This window comes from Tachyglossus aculeatus, chromosome 9 (genome assembly GCF_015852505.1).
Source record: "Tachyglossus aculeatus isolate mTacAcu1 chromosome 9, mTacAcu1.pri, whole genome shotgun sequence".
Taxonomy (NCBI): domain Eukaryota; kingdom Metazoa; phylum Chordata; class Mammalia; order Monotremata; family Tachyglossidae; genus Tachyglossus; species Tachyglossus aculeatus.
The window spans coordinates 36,755,246-36,773,760 of record NC_052074.1 but is presented as its reverse complement, the minus strand read 5'-3'; the positions used below and the strand labels follow the sequence as shown (position 1 = coordinate 36,773,760).

Below are 18,515 nucleotides of genomic sequence, written 5' to 3'. Positions count from 1 at the left end.
GACGGATCTGGGTTTTTTACGTTAGATGTTGAGGCACGGTGTGGGGAAGATTCAACAACCCACTGACTCTCCTCCTTTTACACGGGTTCCCCAGGGGTTCTTGGGCTCTGTCCTAACAGTATGTGAAGTTTATTTTCCTTCTTTTTTAGATTTTGGTCATATGGCACCCAAACGTTATTCTAGGATTGGACCGTTTGCAAGTGAATTGGTGACCAGCTCCGCTTTGCCGTTTCTGCCTGTCTCTGATCTGTGGCACTTTCAGGGCTGAGCTAGCCCCGGGAGCCGTTCGGGTCTGTACCGGGTGGACGCTCATCCGGATTAAGCGATGGAAATTATGGCCCTTGGAACCATAATTCTAGCCACTGAAATTGGGAAGGGGGTGGTGGGCTTGACCCCCTGAATCTGGGCTAGAACACTGTGGCCTGCAGGAACTTGCCCCCTACTTTTTTGTTGTTGTTGTTAATGGTACTTGTTAAGCATTTATTACGTGCCAGGCACTACTAAGCACTGGGGTAAATACAGGAGAATCAGGTGGGACATAATACCTGTCCCACATGGGGCTCAAAGTCAGAGGTAGGAGGATTTAATCCCCATTTTACAGTTGAGGAAAATGAGTGACTTGCCCAAGGTCACACCACAGACAGGACAGATCCTCTGACTCCTGGGCCCATGCTCTTATTTAAGCGCTTACTATGTGCCACGCACTGTACTAAGTGCTGGGGTGAATACAGGGAAATCGGGACTCCCACGTGGGGCTCACAGTCTCAATCCCCATTTTACAGCTGAGGTAACGGAGGCACAGAGAAGCAAAGTGACTTGGCCAGATCACACAGCAGACAAATGTCAGATCGGGAATAGAATCCATGACTTTCTGACTCCCACGCCCATTCTCCATCCGTGATCCCTGCACTCAAGGAGCTTAGAGAAGCAGTGTGGCTTAGTTGGAAAGAGTCAGAAGTCATGGGTTCTAATCCTGATTCTGCCATTTGTCAGCTGTGTGACTTTGGGTAAGTCACTTCACTTCTCTGTGTCTGTTACCTCATCTGGAAAAGGGAGATTGAGACTGTGAGCCCCAAGTGGGACATCCTGATTACCTTGTACCTATCCCAGCGCTTAGAACAATGCTTGGCACATAATAAGCACTTAACAAATACCATTATTATTATTCATTCAATCATATTTATTGAGCGCTTACTGTGTGCAGAGCACTGTACTAAGCGCTTGGGAAGTACAAGTCGGCAACATATAGAGAAGCAGAGTGGCTCAGTGGAAAGAGTCCGGGCTTTGGAGTCAGAGGTCATGAGTTCAAATCCTGACTCCGCCACTTGTCAGCTGTGTGACTTTGGGCAAGTCACTTAACTTCTCTGGGCCTCAGTTACCTCATCTGTAAAATGGAGATGAAGACTATGGGACAACCTGATCACCTTGTAACCTCCCCAGCGCTTAGAACAGTGCTTTGCGCATAGTAAGCGCTTAATAAATGCCATTAAAAAAAAATAGAGAGACGGTCCCTACCCAACAATGGGCTCACAGTCGAGAAGGGGGAGACAGACAACAAAACAAAACACAGACAGGTGTCAAAATCATCAGAACAAATAGAATTATACCTATATGCACATCATTATTATTTATTAATGTCTAACGGGGGAGACGGCCCAACCCCAGGCCTCTTCGACCTGTGGGGCCATCCCTGGCCCTCTGGGAAACACGACTGCCGAAGCGCTAGCCTTAGCGCTTAGTCCAGTGCTCTGCACACAGTAAGCGCTCAATAAATATGATTGAATGAATGAATGAGAGCACAAAAAGGTCAAAGCCACGGCCCTGCCTTCATAGAGCTCATAGTCGGGGATGCCAATTGTAAGATCAATTTAAGATATTGGTACAGGCGGCCCCTATTAAGAAGCTTCTATAGGCCCTGCTGTTCTGCCTTCTTTTCATCGTGGGCAGGAAACGTGTCTGCTAATTCCGTTGTACTCTCTCAAGCGCTTGATACAGTTCTCTGCACACAGTAAGCCCTCAATAAATAAGATTGGAGTGATTCTACATTCACTCTCTTGTTTGCCGGGGAACCTCTTTTTGTTTGTTTTTTAAATGGGATTTAAAACGATTTATTACAATTGATGATGATGATGATGATTTAAAGTCTTACAATGTTTCAGACCTTGCAATAAATGTTGCGGTAGATACAAGCTAATCAGGTTGGACATAGTACGTGTCTGACATGGAACTCACGGTACAGCACCTGTATATATGTATAATAATAATAATGGCATTTATTAAGCACTTACTATGTGCAAAGCGCTGTTTTAAGCGCTGGGAAGGGTACAAGGTGATCAGGTTGTTCCACGGGGGGCTCTCACAGTCTTAATCCCCATTTTACAGATGAGGTAACTGAGGCCCAGAGAAGTGAAGTGACTTGTCCAAAGTCACACAGCTGACAATTGGCGGAGCCGGGATTCAAACCCATGTATATATGTTTGTACGTATTTATTACTCTATTTGTACATATTTATTCTATTTATTTTATTTTGTTAAGTTTTGTTTTGCTCTCTGTCTCCTCCTAGACTGTGAGCCCACTGTTGGGTAGGGACTGTCTCTATATCAATCAATCAATTGTATTGATTGAGTGCTTACTATGTGCAGAGCACTGTACTAAGCGCTTGGGAGGTATATGTTGCCAACCTGTGAGCCCACTGTTGGGTAGGTACCGTCTCTATATCAATCAATCAATCGTATTGATTGAGCGCTTACTGTGTGCAGAGCACTGCACTAAGCGCTTGGGAAGTATATCATCATCAATCGTATTGATTGAGCGCTTACTGTGTGCAGAGCACTGTGCTAAGCGCTTGGGAAGTACAAGTTGGCAACCTATAGAGACAGTCCCTCACTTAGTACAGTGCTCTGCACACAGCGCTCAATAAATTTTGTTCGCTGTCTCCCCCTTTTAGACTGTGAGCCCACTGTTGGGTAGGGACTGTCTCTATATGTTGCCAACTTGGACTTCCCAAGCGCTTAGTACAGTGTTCTGCACATAGTAAGCGCTCAGTAAATACGATTGATGATTGAGTGAATGAATGAGGAGCCGCCTCAGGCCGCGGCCATCTTTCTCTCCCCAGCTTTTGGCGCGAAAAGCCGGACGGCGGGGAAGGGGGCGGGAAGCGAGGCCCCGCCCGGCGGCTTCCCATTGGTGCGGAGGCCGGAGGTCCTGCCTTCTGATTGGCTCGGGCCGTCACGTGGGTGGTGGCGGCGCGCGGGCGGCTTCGCGGGGGAGCGGTGTGCGGCTGCGCGCGGCGGGAGAAGCCGGATCGGACCGGACCGAACCGGAGCGGAGCGGAGCGGACTCGGTGGCGACGGGGTCGCGGCGTCATTATGGATCTGGTGGCGGCGGCGGAGCCGGGGGCCGGGGCCCCGCACCTGGCGGTCCGCGATGAGGTGGCCGAGAAGTGCCAGAAGCTCTTCCTGGATTTCCTGGAGGAGTGAGTAACCCCCTCATCATCATCATCATCATCAATCGTATTTATTGAGCGCTTACTATGTGCAGAGCACTGGACTAAGCGCTTGGGAAGTACAAGTTGGCAACATATAGAGACAGTCCATACCCAGCAGTGGGCTCACAGTCTAAAAGGGGAAGACAGAACAAAACCAAACATACTAACAAAATAAAATAAATAATAGATATGTACAAGTAAAATAAGTAGAGTAATAAATATGTACAAACATATATACATATATACAGGTGCTGTGGGGAAGGGAAGGAGGTAAGAAGGGGGGATGGAGAGGGGGAGAGGAAGGAAGGGGCTCAGTCTGGGAAGGCCTCCTGGAGGAGGTGAGCTCTCAGCAGGGCCTTGAAGGGCCGCTGCCAACCCCGCCGCCAGCCGAGGCCCGGGGGCCGTCAGACATTCCCCCGGAGGGAGGCAGTGCTGCCCAGTGGGAAGAGCGCGGGCCGGGCAGTCGGAGGACGTGGGTTCCAATTCCGCCCCCGCCGCGTCACCTTGGGCGACTCACCAAACCCTGGGTGCCTCGGTGACCTCATCCGTAGGGTTCTCCTACCCCCGTCCCTTCCTTGCATATAGAGGGGTAGGTCCATTTGTTAGAGTTCTCTCCTCAATCCTGGTGTCCGCAGGTTCCAGAGCAGTGATGGAGAAATAAAATACTTGCAAATGGCAGAGGAGCTGATTCGTCCAGAGAGGAACACTTTAGTCGTGAGCTTTGTGGACTTGGAAGAGTTTAACCAGCAGCTGTCTACCACTGTCCAAGAGGAGTTCTACAGGTAAGTTGTCTGTTGGGTTCTTTGAAATTCAGGAATTTAAGCTGCTCAGTCAAAGAGGTGAATAGGAGGGTAGTGGGGCAGTCATTGTGCGTGTTCAGTCTGAAATCTACAGCTCCTCTTATGCCCTCTCTTTAATTGCTATAATATCTTCTCAGATCTTCTATTGCTTTGGGACAGGGCCCTCTGGCTGGCTGAAACATAGTGTGCTGAAACCCGAACACCTTCCCTTCCCTCTTCCTCACTTCCAGACATTGTCAGCCCTGTCACCACTCCCCCGTCCCGCAACCGTAGTGACGCTTTCAACTTCTCTCTCATTTACTTTTCACATTTAGTCTGCTTTCAAGTTCTGACAGGTTTTCCTTTGTATTATTACTTCATGGCTCCACACCTTCCCCTTCCCCCGTGACCCACTTTCCTCACCCCTAAACTGGACTTCTGTAGTGATAAAGGATGAGAGAGGATCTAGAACTTCCTTAATGAGGGGAACTGTGGTGGAGCTAATTGCGTGTTTTGTTGCACACTCTGGGTGGATGAGCACTGAATGATATTAAGAAGGGCTTAATAAATGGCATAAGTATTCTTCTTATCAAAATGCCTACACTCCAGGGTTGCTGTGGGATATTTCATCACTGATTCTTGGAATATTGAAGTGGGCTTAGCAACTGTAATTAGGCTGAGGATTCTCCTGCTAGGAGACCCACCCTGGAGCGGGAAAGAAGCTCCCCAAATCCTGCCCACTGGCTACCATAGCCAGAAGGACAGGCCTGATCTGGTCAGTTTTGTGATGTTATGGTGGTGCCGGGAGGCTGGGGGTGTTCCTGGCTGGCTTGGGGAGGGTGGCCTGTCAGCTAGGACCCAAGTGAACTTCTGTTCTGTTCCAGGGTTTACCCTTATCTTTGCCGAGCATTGAAAACCTTTGTCAAAGACCGGAAAGAGATTCCTTTTGCGAAGGATTTCTATGTTGCATTTCAAGACCTGCCTACTAGACACAAGTAAGAAGTTATCTCTTCTCTCTTTCCCTTTATCTTTCTTCAGAGGGAGAGAACTCCGAACTACCAAACCACTCCCTAATGCAGTTATGGTGATGTGGTGAGGGGAGGGTTTGTGGGGTTTTGGATAGAATTTAGACAGAATAATTTATAAGATGGCTGAGAGGTCTTTTTGTCAGCGTAGTTTTGTAGAGATCAGGTCAAACCAGGCGTCAGAAGATGGCACGGCAGAGCCAGAATTCTGAAAGAGGAGGCAAAATGAGTGATGATGTCAACAGCAGGAAGTTACTTAACTTCCCTGGGCCTCAGTTTCCTTAACTGTAAAATGGGGATTTAGTGTCTATTCTCCCTCCCACTTACACCGTGAGCCTCTGGGACAGGGGTCACATCTGGCCTGGTTATCTCCCATCTACCTCAGTGCTTAGTATAGTGCCTGGCACATAGTAAGTGCTTAACAAATACCACAGTGATTACAGCTATCATTGTTATTAGCAGCAGTCTAAGTGGGACTGGGACATGGCTTGAGCTGATGGCACTGCAAAAGTAATAATGGGGAGAACTTGCAACCAGTTTCCTCTTTTCTAAAATTATAAGCAGTGGGAAGAAATTGACACTTGCTTATGGACCATAGTAGGCGTTTCAAAAACCTGGAAAATAATGAAGTAATTAGTGGTCCATTTCCCATTCCTTTGGTGATGTCTAGGAATTTGCAAGAAGAAACAGTCCCCTGAGCAAGAGCTAGGCTGCCTTGACTGTGGCTGATGTCGCCAGGCACACCCTTGTCTGTCAATGGGAAATCCCCATGTAATTCGTGGGACTGAGCATTTTGCTGCCAACTTCACTTTGAGATAGTGGGCACCTCACCTGGAGAGGTGGCACGTGGGTAACGGGGATGGGGGGGTCTCTCGACAGAATTCGAGAGCTGACGGCCGCGAGGATCGGGTCGCTCACCCGCATCAGCGGGCAAGTGGTCCGCACCCACCCGGTTCACCCGGAACTGGTGAGCGGGACCTTCCTGTGCCTGGACTGCCAGACGGCCATCAGAGATGTGGAGCAGCAATTTAAGTACACCCAGCCCAGCATCTGCAGAAACCCCGTGTGCGCCAACAGGAGGCGGTTCCTGCTGGACACCAACAAGTCCAGATTTGTCGACTTCCAAAAGGTACGTACCTATAGTCTAGTGGGCCAACTGGGCTCCCTGCAGCAGGTGGTAACACCTTGCGGGCCCCGTCAGTCGGCTTGTTAGGCCCTCTGAGTTCATGTGTTGGCAAGTCGGGGAGACACCATGGTGATTCATCAGCTGAGATTGTTGAGAGAGTCTCATTTTCATCCTCGTCTTTCCCTCCAACCGAAGGCTCAAGTTCGCGTGTTGAAAATACAGCTGGCCTCACCAAGTGGCATCTTTGGTCTGTGGATTTAGGTTAGGGGTTGAGTCATCGTCCTCTTTTCTGCCCTGAGGGAAGAGGCCGTGAGCATGTCAAATTGGGATTTCTACATCAACTGCTGAAATGGACTGCTAGTACCGATCTAGGCACTCAGAGTCATTAGAAACTAAAGAGCAAATGTCCTGTTAATCCCTAGAGCGCTTGGGGGAAAATGAGGAAACCAAACCAGAGGCCAGTTTTTTTCCATGCCGAAACCCTGGTCCGGGTGCCATTCTGGTCCCGTGTTTCAGGAAGGAGGACATAGAAGGGCTATGGGTTGGTTAGATTGGGGGTGCCGACAGAAAACATTGAGGGGTTCTAGGAGGTTGGGAGATGGGTAAAGGGTTGCCAGTGGGAAAGTTACAAAAAGGCCGAGGAGAACAGCGCTTCCTCCAAATGTCTTTGGAGTTTCTGGCCCAACCCAGGATGGAATGGCTCTACCCCAGTTGTTCAGACATGTGCAACAGACACATCATCTCCCATGATGAGATCATCTCTGATTGGTTGGAAAGGGCAACCATTTAGAAAGCTCGATGGGCCCAGTCTCTGAACCTGGAGTGGCGCATAGGCTCCTGTCTAGTTGCCGCACGCACATATGGACTCAATTTTTTCCTGCGCTCATCTTATCCAAAATGCTACCTCTCTGGTAGCAAGCACAGCCTGTGTTTCTCAATACCCGGACTTGCTTTGTTTTCAGAAGGCATCATTTTAGAATTGCACTTGCTCTTGGGTTAGGTGGTATGCTTTACAAGTTACCGCTTAGCATTTCTATGCCTCTGATTTTCCTCATCCCAACCCTGCAAGGAGAATGACTCCATTGCAGATGGAGTGGCAGGAGAAGCTGGAGTAGCAAGGAATAATCACTTAGGCTGTAGTCCACGTGGCCGAGACAAAGTTTCTGTAAGGAAGATTTCTGGGGGTGGAGAGTGGTGCCAGTGGGGGCATTGTCAGAAATCAAAACATGAGGTAAGGTAAAGGCTGGGGAGGTCAGGGAGTGACCAGGAGACCGGAGCTGCCTGTTTGCTTTCCTTCCAAGCGTTGCGCTGTTTTGTTCTCCCTGTGGTAGGTGCGTGTTCAGGAGACTCAAGCAGAGCTCCCTCGGGGGAGTATCCCCCGCAGCCTGGAGGTGATCTTGCGAGCTGAAGCTGTGGAGTCGGCCCAGGCCGGGGACCGATGTGACTTCACGGGGACCCTGATTGTAGTGCCGGACGTTGCCAAGCTGAGCACCCCAGGTGAGTCCCTCTGCCACAAAGCCAGGCCTCCACGAGCCCCCGTCCACCTGCTTACTGGCCACAAGCCCCAAGCGAGGCACCTGTAGCCTGTGCTGGGGGCCAGCCTGATTATCCAGGATTGTCTTAGCCGGGCACGCTGTCCTTGTACTCGCCCCTCTGCCTCAGTGTGCAGTCTCCCACTAGAATGTGGGCTGGAGAAGGGCAAGGGTGAAACTGCAAATACCAACTTTGCTGCTTTTTGCTGGCCTCAGGAGAAGTTTGATGGGGTGGGTGTCAAGAGAAGGGGGAAACTGTCAGTGGGATTTGGGGGGCTGTGGATGGATTTGTACCATCCCTGACTCCTTTGCAATTTGCATTAGACGGCTGGTTGGGCTTTGACTGGTTGGTGCTAAGGTTCGGGATCCCTTCCTCTTCAAAGGAGCACGAGCAGAGACGGATTCCCGGGTCAGTGGCGTCGAAGGGTACGAGACCGAGGGGGTGAGAGGACTCCGGGCCCTTGGCGTTCGAGACCTATCATACAAGCTGGTCTTCCTTGCCTGCTACGTTGCACCAACTAACCCAAGGGTGAGTCTGGTCCAAATGGGGGTCACCCTGTTTCCGCCCACGGTGCTGTGGAAGTGAGGGCCTTAGTCTGCTGCTGCAGCATTGCAGCATCTGTGTCTGGAGCCCTGAAGTTCTTGGTGAGCGTCCTGTGCCGCATTCCAACACGCTCAGTGCCACTCGCTGAGTATCTTCGGCCGCTTGGGCGGTCTTTGGAGCTCTCCAGTTTCCATTGTTTCAGCTCCTCTTCCCAAGGCCCTACTGGTTCCGGAATGTCTGGCAGGGGGCACCTGGCATCGGGCAGGTCTGAAGGCGTGAGAGGGGTTTTAATCAACCAGTCAGTGATATTTGATCATTTATCCCACTAGTGATTCCCTGACCACATTCTCTTTTGGGCCTGCAACTCTCCCCTTCATATTTGACAGACCACCACTCTCCCCACCTTCAAAACCCTCTTCCTCAGAGAGGCCTTCCCAGACTAAGCCCTCTATTTCCCCTATCGGCTCGCCCCTTTGCATCGATTATAAGCTCAACTAAGATGTGAACAAGCTGCCCTCCTTGGCTCTGAGCATCTGGATGAAAATGAAGGAACCTCTGCTGTGATTTTCCTGGCATGGGAGTCCAGAGATGTTGGGATCAGAGCACTCGTTCCATTGAGCTTGGGTTAGTCCAGCCCTGGCCTGGCCTAGCTTGCCGTAGCTTCTAGTCCTTGTCCTTATGAGTTTTCTCTATCTCTATCACTCTGACTCTTGCTGCCTCAGTCTCTCTATGTCTCATTTCCGCACCTGTGTTGGGTCTGTTTCGGTAATGTCTCTTTTCAATCTAGCTGAAGTGATGGAGATCACCTATCTAGGGTTTGGAGGACTTTTGCTAGGTTTACTTTACCTCTGAATTTTGACTCTCTCTCTGCAGCCCAAGAGGTTTTTATGGCAGATTTGAATGCTGTTGGTGTGGGTTCTCTGATTCTTCCAGAGGCACAGTGGCTTTCTCAATAACTCTTCCATTTTCTTTTTAGTTTGGTGGGAAAGAGCTCCGAGATGAAGAGCAGACAGCCGAGAGCATCAAGAACCAAATGTCTGTGAAGGAGTGGGAGAAAGTATTTGAAATGAGCCAGGATAAGAACCTGTACCACAACCTCTGCACCAGCCTCTTCCCTACTATTCATGGTGAGAGAGCCCCCTACCCCTGCCAAGAGTTGTGCGTTGAATGGGAGCAGCTATCTGAATACTTGGGCTGGGCGAGTCTCCGAGAGGTCATCTAATTGAGCGCCCTGCCTCTGGACCTGGACTGCAGTCAAACCACCCTAAAGAGATCCTTACCTTTCATGGCAACCTAGATCGTGTGCCCCAAGGCTCACAGAGCTTCCAGTCAGTAGCGTAGCGACTGACCCAAATCTCTCCAGGCTCGGTGGGAGCCTTGGCCACCCGAGGCTGCCACTCCCTGTCCAAGCTGATTGGGGAACTCCCTGTCCCCCCACTGAGTTCTTCTCTTTCCACTGAGGTTTTCACTGCAACCAACACTAGCCTGGGTCTCAAGCTGCCTAGGGTTTTCTGGGCTCTTTTAAGAGCCAGTGATCACTAAGCAGGTCTGCGCTTCCTGAATGCGGGCTTCCAGCCTCTTAACTGCCGGCAGCTATCTTGTCGGGAAGTCTGGCTCCACCCGCTCGTGATAGATTGGCATTCCAGCCTCGGTGGGATGGAATAGTGCGGTGAAAGAGCATCAGCTGTCAGCGGGGAAAGGGAGAATTCCCCCACAAACTTTAAGAGGGCAGGCGCAGCGTAAGGTTGTGCTGTCGGAGCAGCTGATTCTGTTGTCATCTTCCCCCTGGGAGAAGCAGAGTGCTGGCCCGAAGCGCTTGGGTAGACACACGCAGCTGAGTAGGGCGGAAGGTGATATCTAAGAGACGACTGCGTGATCCCCAAAGCTGTTTGTTCTATTTAATCTAGTTTTACTGCTGTGAGGGAGGGAGGGATGGGCAGGTCCATCTCCATTTTCCCAGTGAGCATCTGAGGAGCCGGGTGGCAGTCATTTTCCCGGGCTGGGCCGGAGGAGGCTATCTTCCCAGGCTGATTCAGTACTGCTCCGGCCCAGGACCGGGGGCTGCTCCCTGGACAGCCCATATCATAGTGAGGCTCAGAGACCATCACCCAACCAAAATTCCTCAGAGCTGGCAGGGAGCTTCCTGCTGTGTCTCATCAAAAGCTTCTCCCCTGCAGGCAATGATGAGGTGAAGCGGGGTGTCCTACTGATGCTCTTCGGTGGGGTCCCGAAGACCACGGGGGAAGGCACCTCCCTGCGAGGGGATGTCAACGTGTGCATCGTCGGTGACCCGAGTACGGCCAAGAGCCAGTTTCTGAAGTGAGTCTCCAGGGTCGAGGACAGGTCCCCTGGGCGGGTTTCAGGAGCCCGGGGCCGTGAGGACCGGGAGGCCCTTGTCGCTGGGGTGGCAGCCTGGCCAGGTCAGGCCCGGCCCTGTGGTCGGACGAGGGCCCCAAAACTCGGCCGTCCTTAAAACAGACAATATGGCAAGAGCTTGAAGCCTAAGGTTCCAATTTTTAACCATTGGTTTTCTACCTGAACATTTCCTTCAGATATGTGTCATGTGGAAACTTAAACTGATAAAGCCATTCCTCACTCCATCGTTTAAAACAGTTGAACCACTTAGGCTGTATTTTCATCTTGCCATGTGACAGGGATTGAGTGCTGTGTGCCTGTAAGGACTAACGGGGAGGGAAAGGCTTCAGATTCTTAACCTTGACCTATTGTGGCCTATTACTCCTTTCCATTTGGTCTGGGGGTGGCTGAAGGGGTCGCCAGGAACAGGGAGTGCATCGCTTCTCACTTGGCCCCAGTCCAGAGAGATGTCAAAGCACATAACCCTCGTCGGCCGGTGTTCTCTGGGAAGCGTGCCCTGAGGGAGATAGGGGCGGGCTGATGGGTTTCTCGGCTGTCTCTGAGCAGGCACGTGGAAGAGTTTAGCCCCCGAGCGGTCTACACCAGTGGCAAAGCCTCCAGTGCAGCCGGTCTCACGGCAGCTGTCGTGAGAGATGAAGAGTCCCACGAGTTTGTCATTGAAGCCGGAGCATTGATGCTAGCTGATAACGTAAGAACAGAGTATCAATTCGTGAAAAGGACCCGTCGGAAAGACTCGGGGCCTATTTTCCACTGGCAGTTCAGATTTCCCCTTTGGATTAGGGAGTCGCATTTGTAATGAGCCCTCATTTTGCCTATTCCCCTTCCCTTCTGTGTCACCCTTGCATTTGGATATGTATTTTTTAAGTAGCTCATATTCACCCCACTCTTGGTCCCCCAGCACTTCTGTACATGTCTGTGTGTCTCCCTCTATAGGCTACAAGCTCTTTGTAGGCAGAGAACATGTTTACCAAGTCTGTTGTCCTGTCCTCCAAGTGTGTAGTACAGTGTTCTGCACACATTAAGCACTCAATAAATCCCAGCTATCAATTGATTTGATTGACTAAATCCCAGTGCTGCTGTGACTAAGGAATGTGATGAGGCCCCCACATACCAGGGCTTGGACCAGTGGCTGGTATTGAATAAGCTCCCATGGTCTGGTGGTATTCCGTTTCGTACGCGCTTCTGGGTGCCCAAGACCTGGTCAGCAACACCGGCCGTCCCCTACGTAAACTCCCGCCGTGTTTATAGAGTTGGGATAAATAGCTCGTCTCTCTCAAAAGTAAATGGGGGCTTAATTCCCCAAGTCCATCCCAGGGCGGGTTTGGTGCTGGCAGAGGTGGCGATGCTAGTGGAGAGTTTAACTGCTCTGCTCTCGGGGCTCCAGGGTGTGTGCTGTATAGATGAGTTTGACAAGATGGACATGAGGGACCAGGTGGCCATTCATGAAGCCATGGAGCAGCAGACCATCTCCATCACCAAGGCAGGAGTGAAGGTAATTATCCCAGGCCTCCCACCCACTTTGTGAGCCACCTGACAGGTGAAGGCTGGTGTCAGGCACCCAGCCTGGGATTCCACTTCCTCAGCTGACTGGCCACTGAAGCAGATGGGCTTACAAAGCAGAGTGCTCCATCCAGTCAAGTAAAGCTTGTGCCTGATGCTGAAGCGTCTCTGAGTCCACAAACATTTTTAGTTTTTCAGCTTCTAAGCTGCCGAGGTCTTGGTGAAAGCACTGAAGTGACAAATGCCCGAGACCTTTGGTTATACAGTAGATGCATCCTGGCAGTACATGTTTGGCAATCAAGAATGCATGCTTGCTTGAGTGGCTTATTGTTTGGACAGGAGCCTGCACATTGATGCCATTATTGCCCATCTACCCCATCCCTCCAACCCACACACTACCCCCAGTGCACAGTTTGCCCAGACACACTACCAAAGAAACCAGACTTCGGAGAGTTCCTCTAGTTTCTCTAGGGCAGCTTTTCTCTCAAAGTCCTTTTAACGCGCTTTATTTTTCCAGGCAACTCTTAATGCAAGGACGTCAATTTTGGCAGCAGCAAATCCAGTGAGCGGACACTACGACCGCTCGAAGTCCCTGAAGCAGAACATAAACCTGTCTGCTCCTATCATGTCACGATTTGATCTCTTCTTTATTCTCGTGGATGAATGCAATGAGGTAACTGCAGGAGCTGTCTGCCTCCCCGCGGCTTCCATGTCGGATCGGCTCAACGGGGCCCAGGTGGCCAGCGGGCAGAGTGGAATGGGGAAAGGCTGGCCCTGGGTGGGCTAGGCATAGGTGGCATTTGCCATCAAAGCAAAACAGTCTCTTTTCCTCCTCCTCCTCCTTTTTTTTCTCTCTCTCTCTCCCCACCCCCCCCCAGCACCTCTGAATTACTGTCAGGTAGTAGGACCTTGTCAAATATTCAGGGCGCTTTCGGACATCTCTGTTCTGTGGCTCTGAATGCCTGGGTCTTTGGGGCTGGTTGGCCCTCCCAAGGGCAGCTCCTAACCCAGGCAGGTAAGTGGTGCTTAGTCTAGTGGAAGAGCCAACTGGCTGGTCAGGCCCCAGTTGGCGCTGGAATGGGGACACGGAAGACACTGGTTGAGGCTAGGACTGAACAGACTAGCCTCTTATTTCCAATTAGGTCACCGATTACGCCATTGCCAGACGCATTGTGGATCTGCACTCACGAATAGAGGAGTCCATTGATCGTGTTTATTCGCTCGATGACATCAGGAGGTACCTGCTCTTTGCGAGGCAGTTCAAACCCAAGGTAAAGTGGTTTTTCCTGTTGCCCCGTATGACTTGGCAGAGCAGGGGGAGCTGGGCTTTGGGTATGTGCCAGGCAGCTGCCAACCCAGACCGATAATCCTATGCTTGTTAAGAGCTGGCCAAGACGGCCATCTCTTTATTCAGGCTCCAGCCTTCCACCCAGGTGGGCTTTGTGTCCTCTCTCCTTCCCTTCCTTCCCCTCTTGGCTGCCCCTCTCTGCTCATTAGGCCTCCAGTAAAGGCTGGGCAGGGCAGGAGGTGAAAACGGCATCTGTCCACTGCTCTTCGGTTTAGTTCTGGAAAAGACTTGGAGGTAGAAGGATGAGGCCAAGGGCTCAAATATTCCACCCGTAGAGTCACCTGCCTGGGCTGTTCCCATGAAAGATCCGGGATTGGCTTTTGGCATCTCCAGGGTGCGGGATGTTCGGGAACTGAATGGACGACTCACAAGGCTGTTTAGCAGCACCCATCCACTTAGTATCATTTGCATGGGAATATGGCAGTCATTTTGCAACTTAGACACTCTTAAGTTCCTCATTGGGTGAAGTGAGAGACTTCATAACTTTTCTGTTGGTTTATTCATTTCTTGTTGGAGTGAATTGGCGGGTGCACATTCCCAAGCATCTGGTGGCGTGTCAGGCAACTTTTAGAAATGTCATTTGAGCTGCCCTCTGCCTGCTACTCTTTACTGTCCAAGGTGCTCCAGGCCCTTGAGCTTTCCATTAAACTGTTAGGTTAGGAGAACAAACTGCATCCCTCATCTGTTTGGGCCCCATTTAAGTGGAAATGGACCAGCTCTCGCTGATGGGATGGTGATCTGTGGCTAAGGTTTTCAGGAACATCGGCGCCTTGCATATCAGAGCGGACTTGTCAGACGGGCCTGGCCATCTGGGTGGCTCGGGTACCACCCCGCCTGAGAGGTGAGTGGGTCTGCCTTGGACCCACCTTCCAGCCTTGGGCCCCACAGAGAGGAGACTGTTTCTGACTGTCCCATCTCCCCGGACTGTTCCCCGCAGATCTCTAAGGAGTCAGAGGACTTCATCGTGGAGCAGTATAAACGCCTGCGCCAACGGGACGGCTCTGGGGTGACCAAGTCTTCGTGGCGGATAACGGTGCGGCAGCTGGAGAGCATGATCCGTCTCTCTGAGTCAATGGCTCGGATGCACTGCTGTGACGAGGTTGGTGCCTAGGGAGACGTGGGACCCGGGTGGGAGCGATGGGTACATGGCGTTGGAATGGATATGGGAAAGAGAGAGATCTCTTGCTGAGGGTGTGGCTGGTCCGCGTCCGGCCCAGAGGTCTGGATGGGCCCCAGAGTTCCCCTCTGGGGTTTCTGTCCTAAGCATGAGTCGTGTCCCTGGTGGGAGGAAACAGTAACCAGGGTGGCTGGGAAGGTGGCCATACCGGGGAGTCGGGACCTTTAGAGTGGGTGGTGCTTCCAGGGCGGGCAGAGCAGGAAGAGAAAGGCTGAGGGTCCTGGCGGGGTCCTTAGGTCTGCCTTTGGGAAGGGGCAATCTGAGGAGCTGTGCGGATGGGCTGTGGAATTTTTTTGTCAGAGGACAAGTGAGTGGTGGTTTGGAGGCATCTTGCCACGAGGTCAGTGTGTACCTCTGGGTCACTTGCCATTTACTTGACTGCCAGAGACAGACCACCCACCGGTCCAAAGCCGCATGGGTACTCTTTTGCCCCTTGGACAGGGCTGGGGGTCTGGGTGCATAATGGGAAGGAAGGCCGCTATTCCAGGCAGGTTCCCAGCCAATTCCAGTAAGGTGAGGGCTGTTTGGGTGTTCCAGGTGCAACCTAAACACGTGAAGGAGGCATTCCGGCTCCTGAACAAATCCATCATCCGCGTGGAGACGCCAGATGTCAATCTGGATCAAGAGGAGGAGGCCCTGATGGAGGAAGAAGAGGCCCAAGACGATGCAAATGGTGAGGCACGGTGACCCCCGCACTGGGCTCGTTAAATACCCTCTCGATCGGTTGACTGGGGGGCCTTCGGGGGACTGTTTGGGAAACGGTCAGTGGCCCAGCGCCTCGGGTTGTTTGTGGGGAGGGTTGAGGCCGGAAGGGACGCCGAGTCCAGAGCGCAGAATCAATGTCAAACAGTTGCTCGTGTTGACCCTTTCTGCAGGCCACGAAGCCGCTCCTGCCGGAGTCAATGGGCTTGTGAGTGAAGTCAATGGCCACCGTGAAGAGCTGCCTGGGGAGGCGGCTCCCAAAGCGGCCCTGAGGCTCGGCTTTTCTGAGTACTGCCGCGTCTCCAACCTCCTTGTGCTGCACCTCAGGAAAGCAGAGGAAGGTGAGCACCCAGATCTGAGTGGGTCGGGCAGCCCTCTTAATCCCTCCGGCCCCAGCTGCTAAACTTGGTTGTTGACTGCCAGCCCAGCCAAAGGGGTCCCCCGCCCTGGTCACGGTCAGTGCGGCTGCCCGGTGGCTGCCACAGACTCCCGGAGCCCAAGGGGGAGCCCCCAGGAGGATGCCGAGAGGGATCCCTCCCCAGGGGTCCTGTAGGCCACAAGTTTATCTTTCAGTGACCCGGGTTCCCTAAGTTCCCAGTCCAGAAGGTGGAAGGAGGAGAATGCTATTGAAGAGGAAGAGAGCTTTTGTAGTTTTGGTATTTGTTAAGCGCTTACTATGTACCGAGCAATGTACTAAGCGCTGAGGTGGATACGAACAAATTGGGCTGGACCCTGTCCCTGTCCCTCTCTGGGCTCAGAGTCTTAATCCCCATTTTACAGATGGGGTAACAGGCCCAGAGAAATGAAGTGACTTGCCCAAGGCCACACGGCAGGCAAGTGATGGAGCCAGGATTAGAACGCATGACCTTCTGACTCCCAGAGCCGTGCTCGATCCACTCCACCGTGCCATTTCCCCAGCAGTTTGCTCTGATTAGTTGTTATTATAACTGTCATGATTACTCTCGGCGCAAAACTCATTTGTTTCGGGTCCTTGAGCAGCCTAGAAACTCAAGACCGAGTTCTGACTGTGCAAGTCCATCTTGGGAGCATGGGAGGGAGAGGCGCAGGAGTTGGAAGGCCAGGCCTGCGGGACTCGCTTTCCCCTGGCCACTTCTGCATCACTAGCTCTTTGGTCGGTCGATCAAGTAATCAATCAACAGAATTTATTGAGAGCTTACTGTTTGCAGGGCCCTTTATTAAGGGCTCGAGAGAGTACAGTACAACAGAGTTGGTAGAGCACATTCCCTGCCCACAGCGAGCTTACCGGTCTAGAGGGTCAGTTTACTTCCCAAGGGGTTTGGTGCAGGAGTGGGCCTTCTTGCTCCCTGGGTTCGCTGCTCACGTACAGGAGGTTGTCCCCTTGGCAGAGGCTCTTGACATTGGAATCTGGTGACAGCTTGGGTCCCAAGCCCCAGTTGGAGGGTTTTCCGGGCCACCAACAGGTCACCAGTCGGGGGAATATCTGCTGCACATGTAAACGAAGAATAATTGCTTCTGTTTGTCAGAAAAGTACCCTGTTCCCTGGGAAAAATAATTTCTCTTTGCAGAAGAGGATGAGTCAGCTCTAAAGAGGAGTGAGCTTGTGAACTGGTATCTGAAGGAGATCGAATCAGAAATAGACTCTGAAGAGGAGCTCGTAAAGAAAAAGAGAATCGTGGAGAAAGTCATTCACCGGCTCACTCACTATGTATGTAGTAATAATAATTATAATAGTAAATGACGGCATATGGAAGCAGTTGGGTAGTTGGATATAAGTTATTCAGGTTGGACATACGATTGATGATGGGTGATATGCTCTGAACCCAGTCCAGAGTTTGCATCCAGTAGAAGGCCCCCAGGAATAGATTGAACAGATCCCTCTTGGTCACTACGGGTGCGTGGTTGAGGTGGTTCTGGGTGGTGATGGAGGGACCTGGCTGCCACCCAGGGGAGCTCGGTACCTCTGGGGATGCGGGCACCGGAGTGAAAACAGCATTTGTGTTTCAGGACCACGTTCTCATTGAGCTCACCCAGGCAGGGTTGCGCGGTGCTGCCGATGGCGGAGGAGAGAGCTTCGAGGAAGACCCTTACCTGGTGGTGAACCCCAACTACCTCCTGGAAGATTGAGCTCTCCGAAGTGGTCGCAGTTGGAAGCGTGAAGGGGTTTGGGGGCGAGAGGGACCTGACATTCTTCTGGGTGCGAAGAGCCATGGCGGATGACCAAAGCAGAGCAGCTTGGGGGTATGGGCCGGAGTCTGGGTTTCTGCCAGCCCCACCCTTGGCAGGACGCTTTATTGATGGCAGCAGGGGCCTCACCCCGAGGCCAGGGATCACAGTCTGGAACCACCGCTTCTTCCGCTCTGCTGCCCTAGGGTGCCTTTGCCTTGGGTGTTGCTCAAGAGGCCCCTGGGGAAAGCAGTGGCAGGTTTTTCTAACGTTTGGAATAACAAATAAAACAATTGGTTGTAAACTTGGTGTGGGGTGGATTTATTCCTAAGCGATTGACCGCTGATTCCTCTAGTTCTATCTTGAACCAGAGAATAACGGTGGGGGTTTATTCTTTTATTTGACAGGAAAGTCCCACTGGTCCCTTGAGCAGAGGGCGAAGGAACTGGGACTCCTTTACCTAGAGAAGAGAAGACGGAGGAAGCAAAGGGATGACAGTGGCGCAGAGTAAACCAAGGTGCGTTTGAGGGGGCACAGGTGGCTGGCTAGCTGCCCTCCCCTTTCTGCCCTGAATGCACCAAAGGATGTCTTTGAATTTGATTGGAGAGGGAGGGGTCCTTTTCCGGGGAAAGCATTAAATGTGGCACAATTTCAATCAGGCTGTTTTCAGGTTTTCGGGGCTGGAATGATGGTCTCACAAATGTCACAATCACTGGTATTTGATGAGCACTTACTGTGTGCCGAGCACTGGACTGAGTCTCTCAGGCTTCCGT

General features: G+C 51.9%; 1 protein-coding gene across 1 annotated transcript; it reads left to right on the top strand.

Annotated features, from left to right (window-relative positions):
• The first annotated feature begins 3,302 nt into the window (after window positions 1–3,302).
• On the top strand, window positions 3,303–18,046 carry MCM6 (minichromosome maintenance complex component 6). The gene is made up of 17 exons (XM_038751773.1): window positions 3,303–3,476; window positions 4,124–4,270; window positions 5,152–5,262; window positions 6,172–6,421; window positions 7,750–7,915; window positions 8,334–8,479; window positions 9,471–9,621; window positions 10,672–10,813; window positions 11,417–11,558; window positions 12,255–12,362; window positions 12,888–13,043; window positions 13,513–13,641; window positions 14,656–14,817; window positions 15,433–15,568; window positions 15,771–15,938; window positions 17,145–17,284; window positions 17,584–18,046. The coding sequence occupies exons 1-17, from the start codon at window positions 3,370–3,372 to the stop codon at window positions 17,701–17,703; spliced, it is 2,481 nt and encodes an 826-aa protein (XP_038607701.1). The 5' UTR covers window positions 3,303–3,369; the 3' UTR covers window positions 17,704–18,046.
• Window positions 18,047–18,515: the final 469 nt, after the last annotated feature.

Coding starts and splice junctions, on each gene's coding strand:
- MCM6 (XM_038751773.1), top strand. CDS start 3,370: ATGGATCTGGTGGCGGCGGCGGAGCCGGGGGCCGGGGCCCCGCACCTG. Junction 13,044..13,512: donor TCGTGGATGAATGCAATGAG/GTAACTGCAGGA, acceptor ATTTCCAATTAG/GTCACCGATTACGCCATTGC. Junction 15,939..17,144: donor CCTCAGGAAAGCAGAGGAAG/GTGAGCACCCAG, acceptor TTCTCTTTGCAG/AAGAGGATGAGTCAGCTCTA.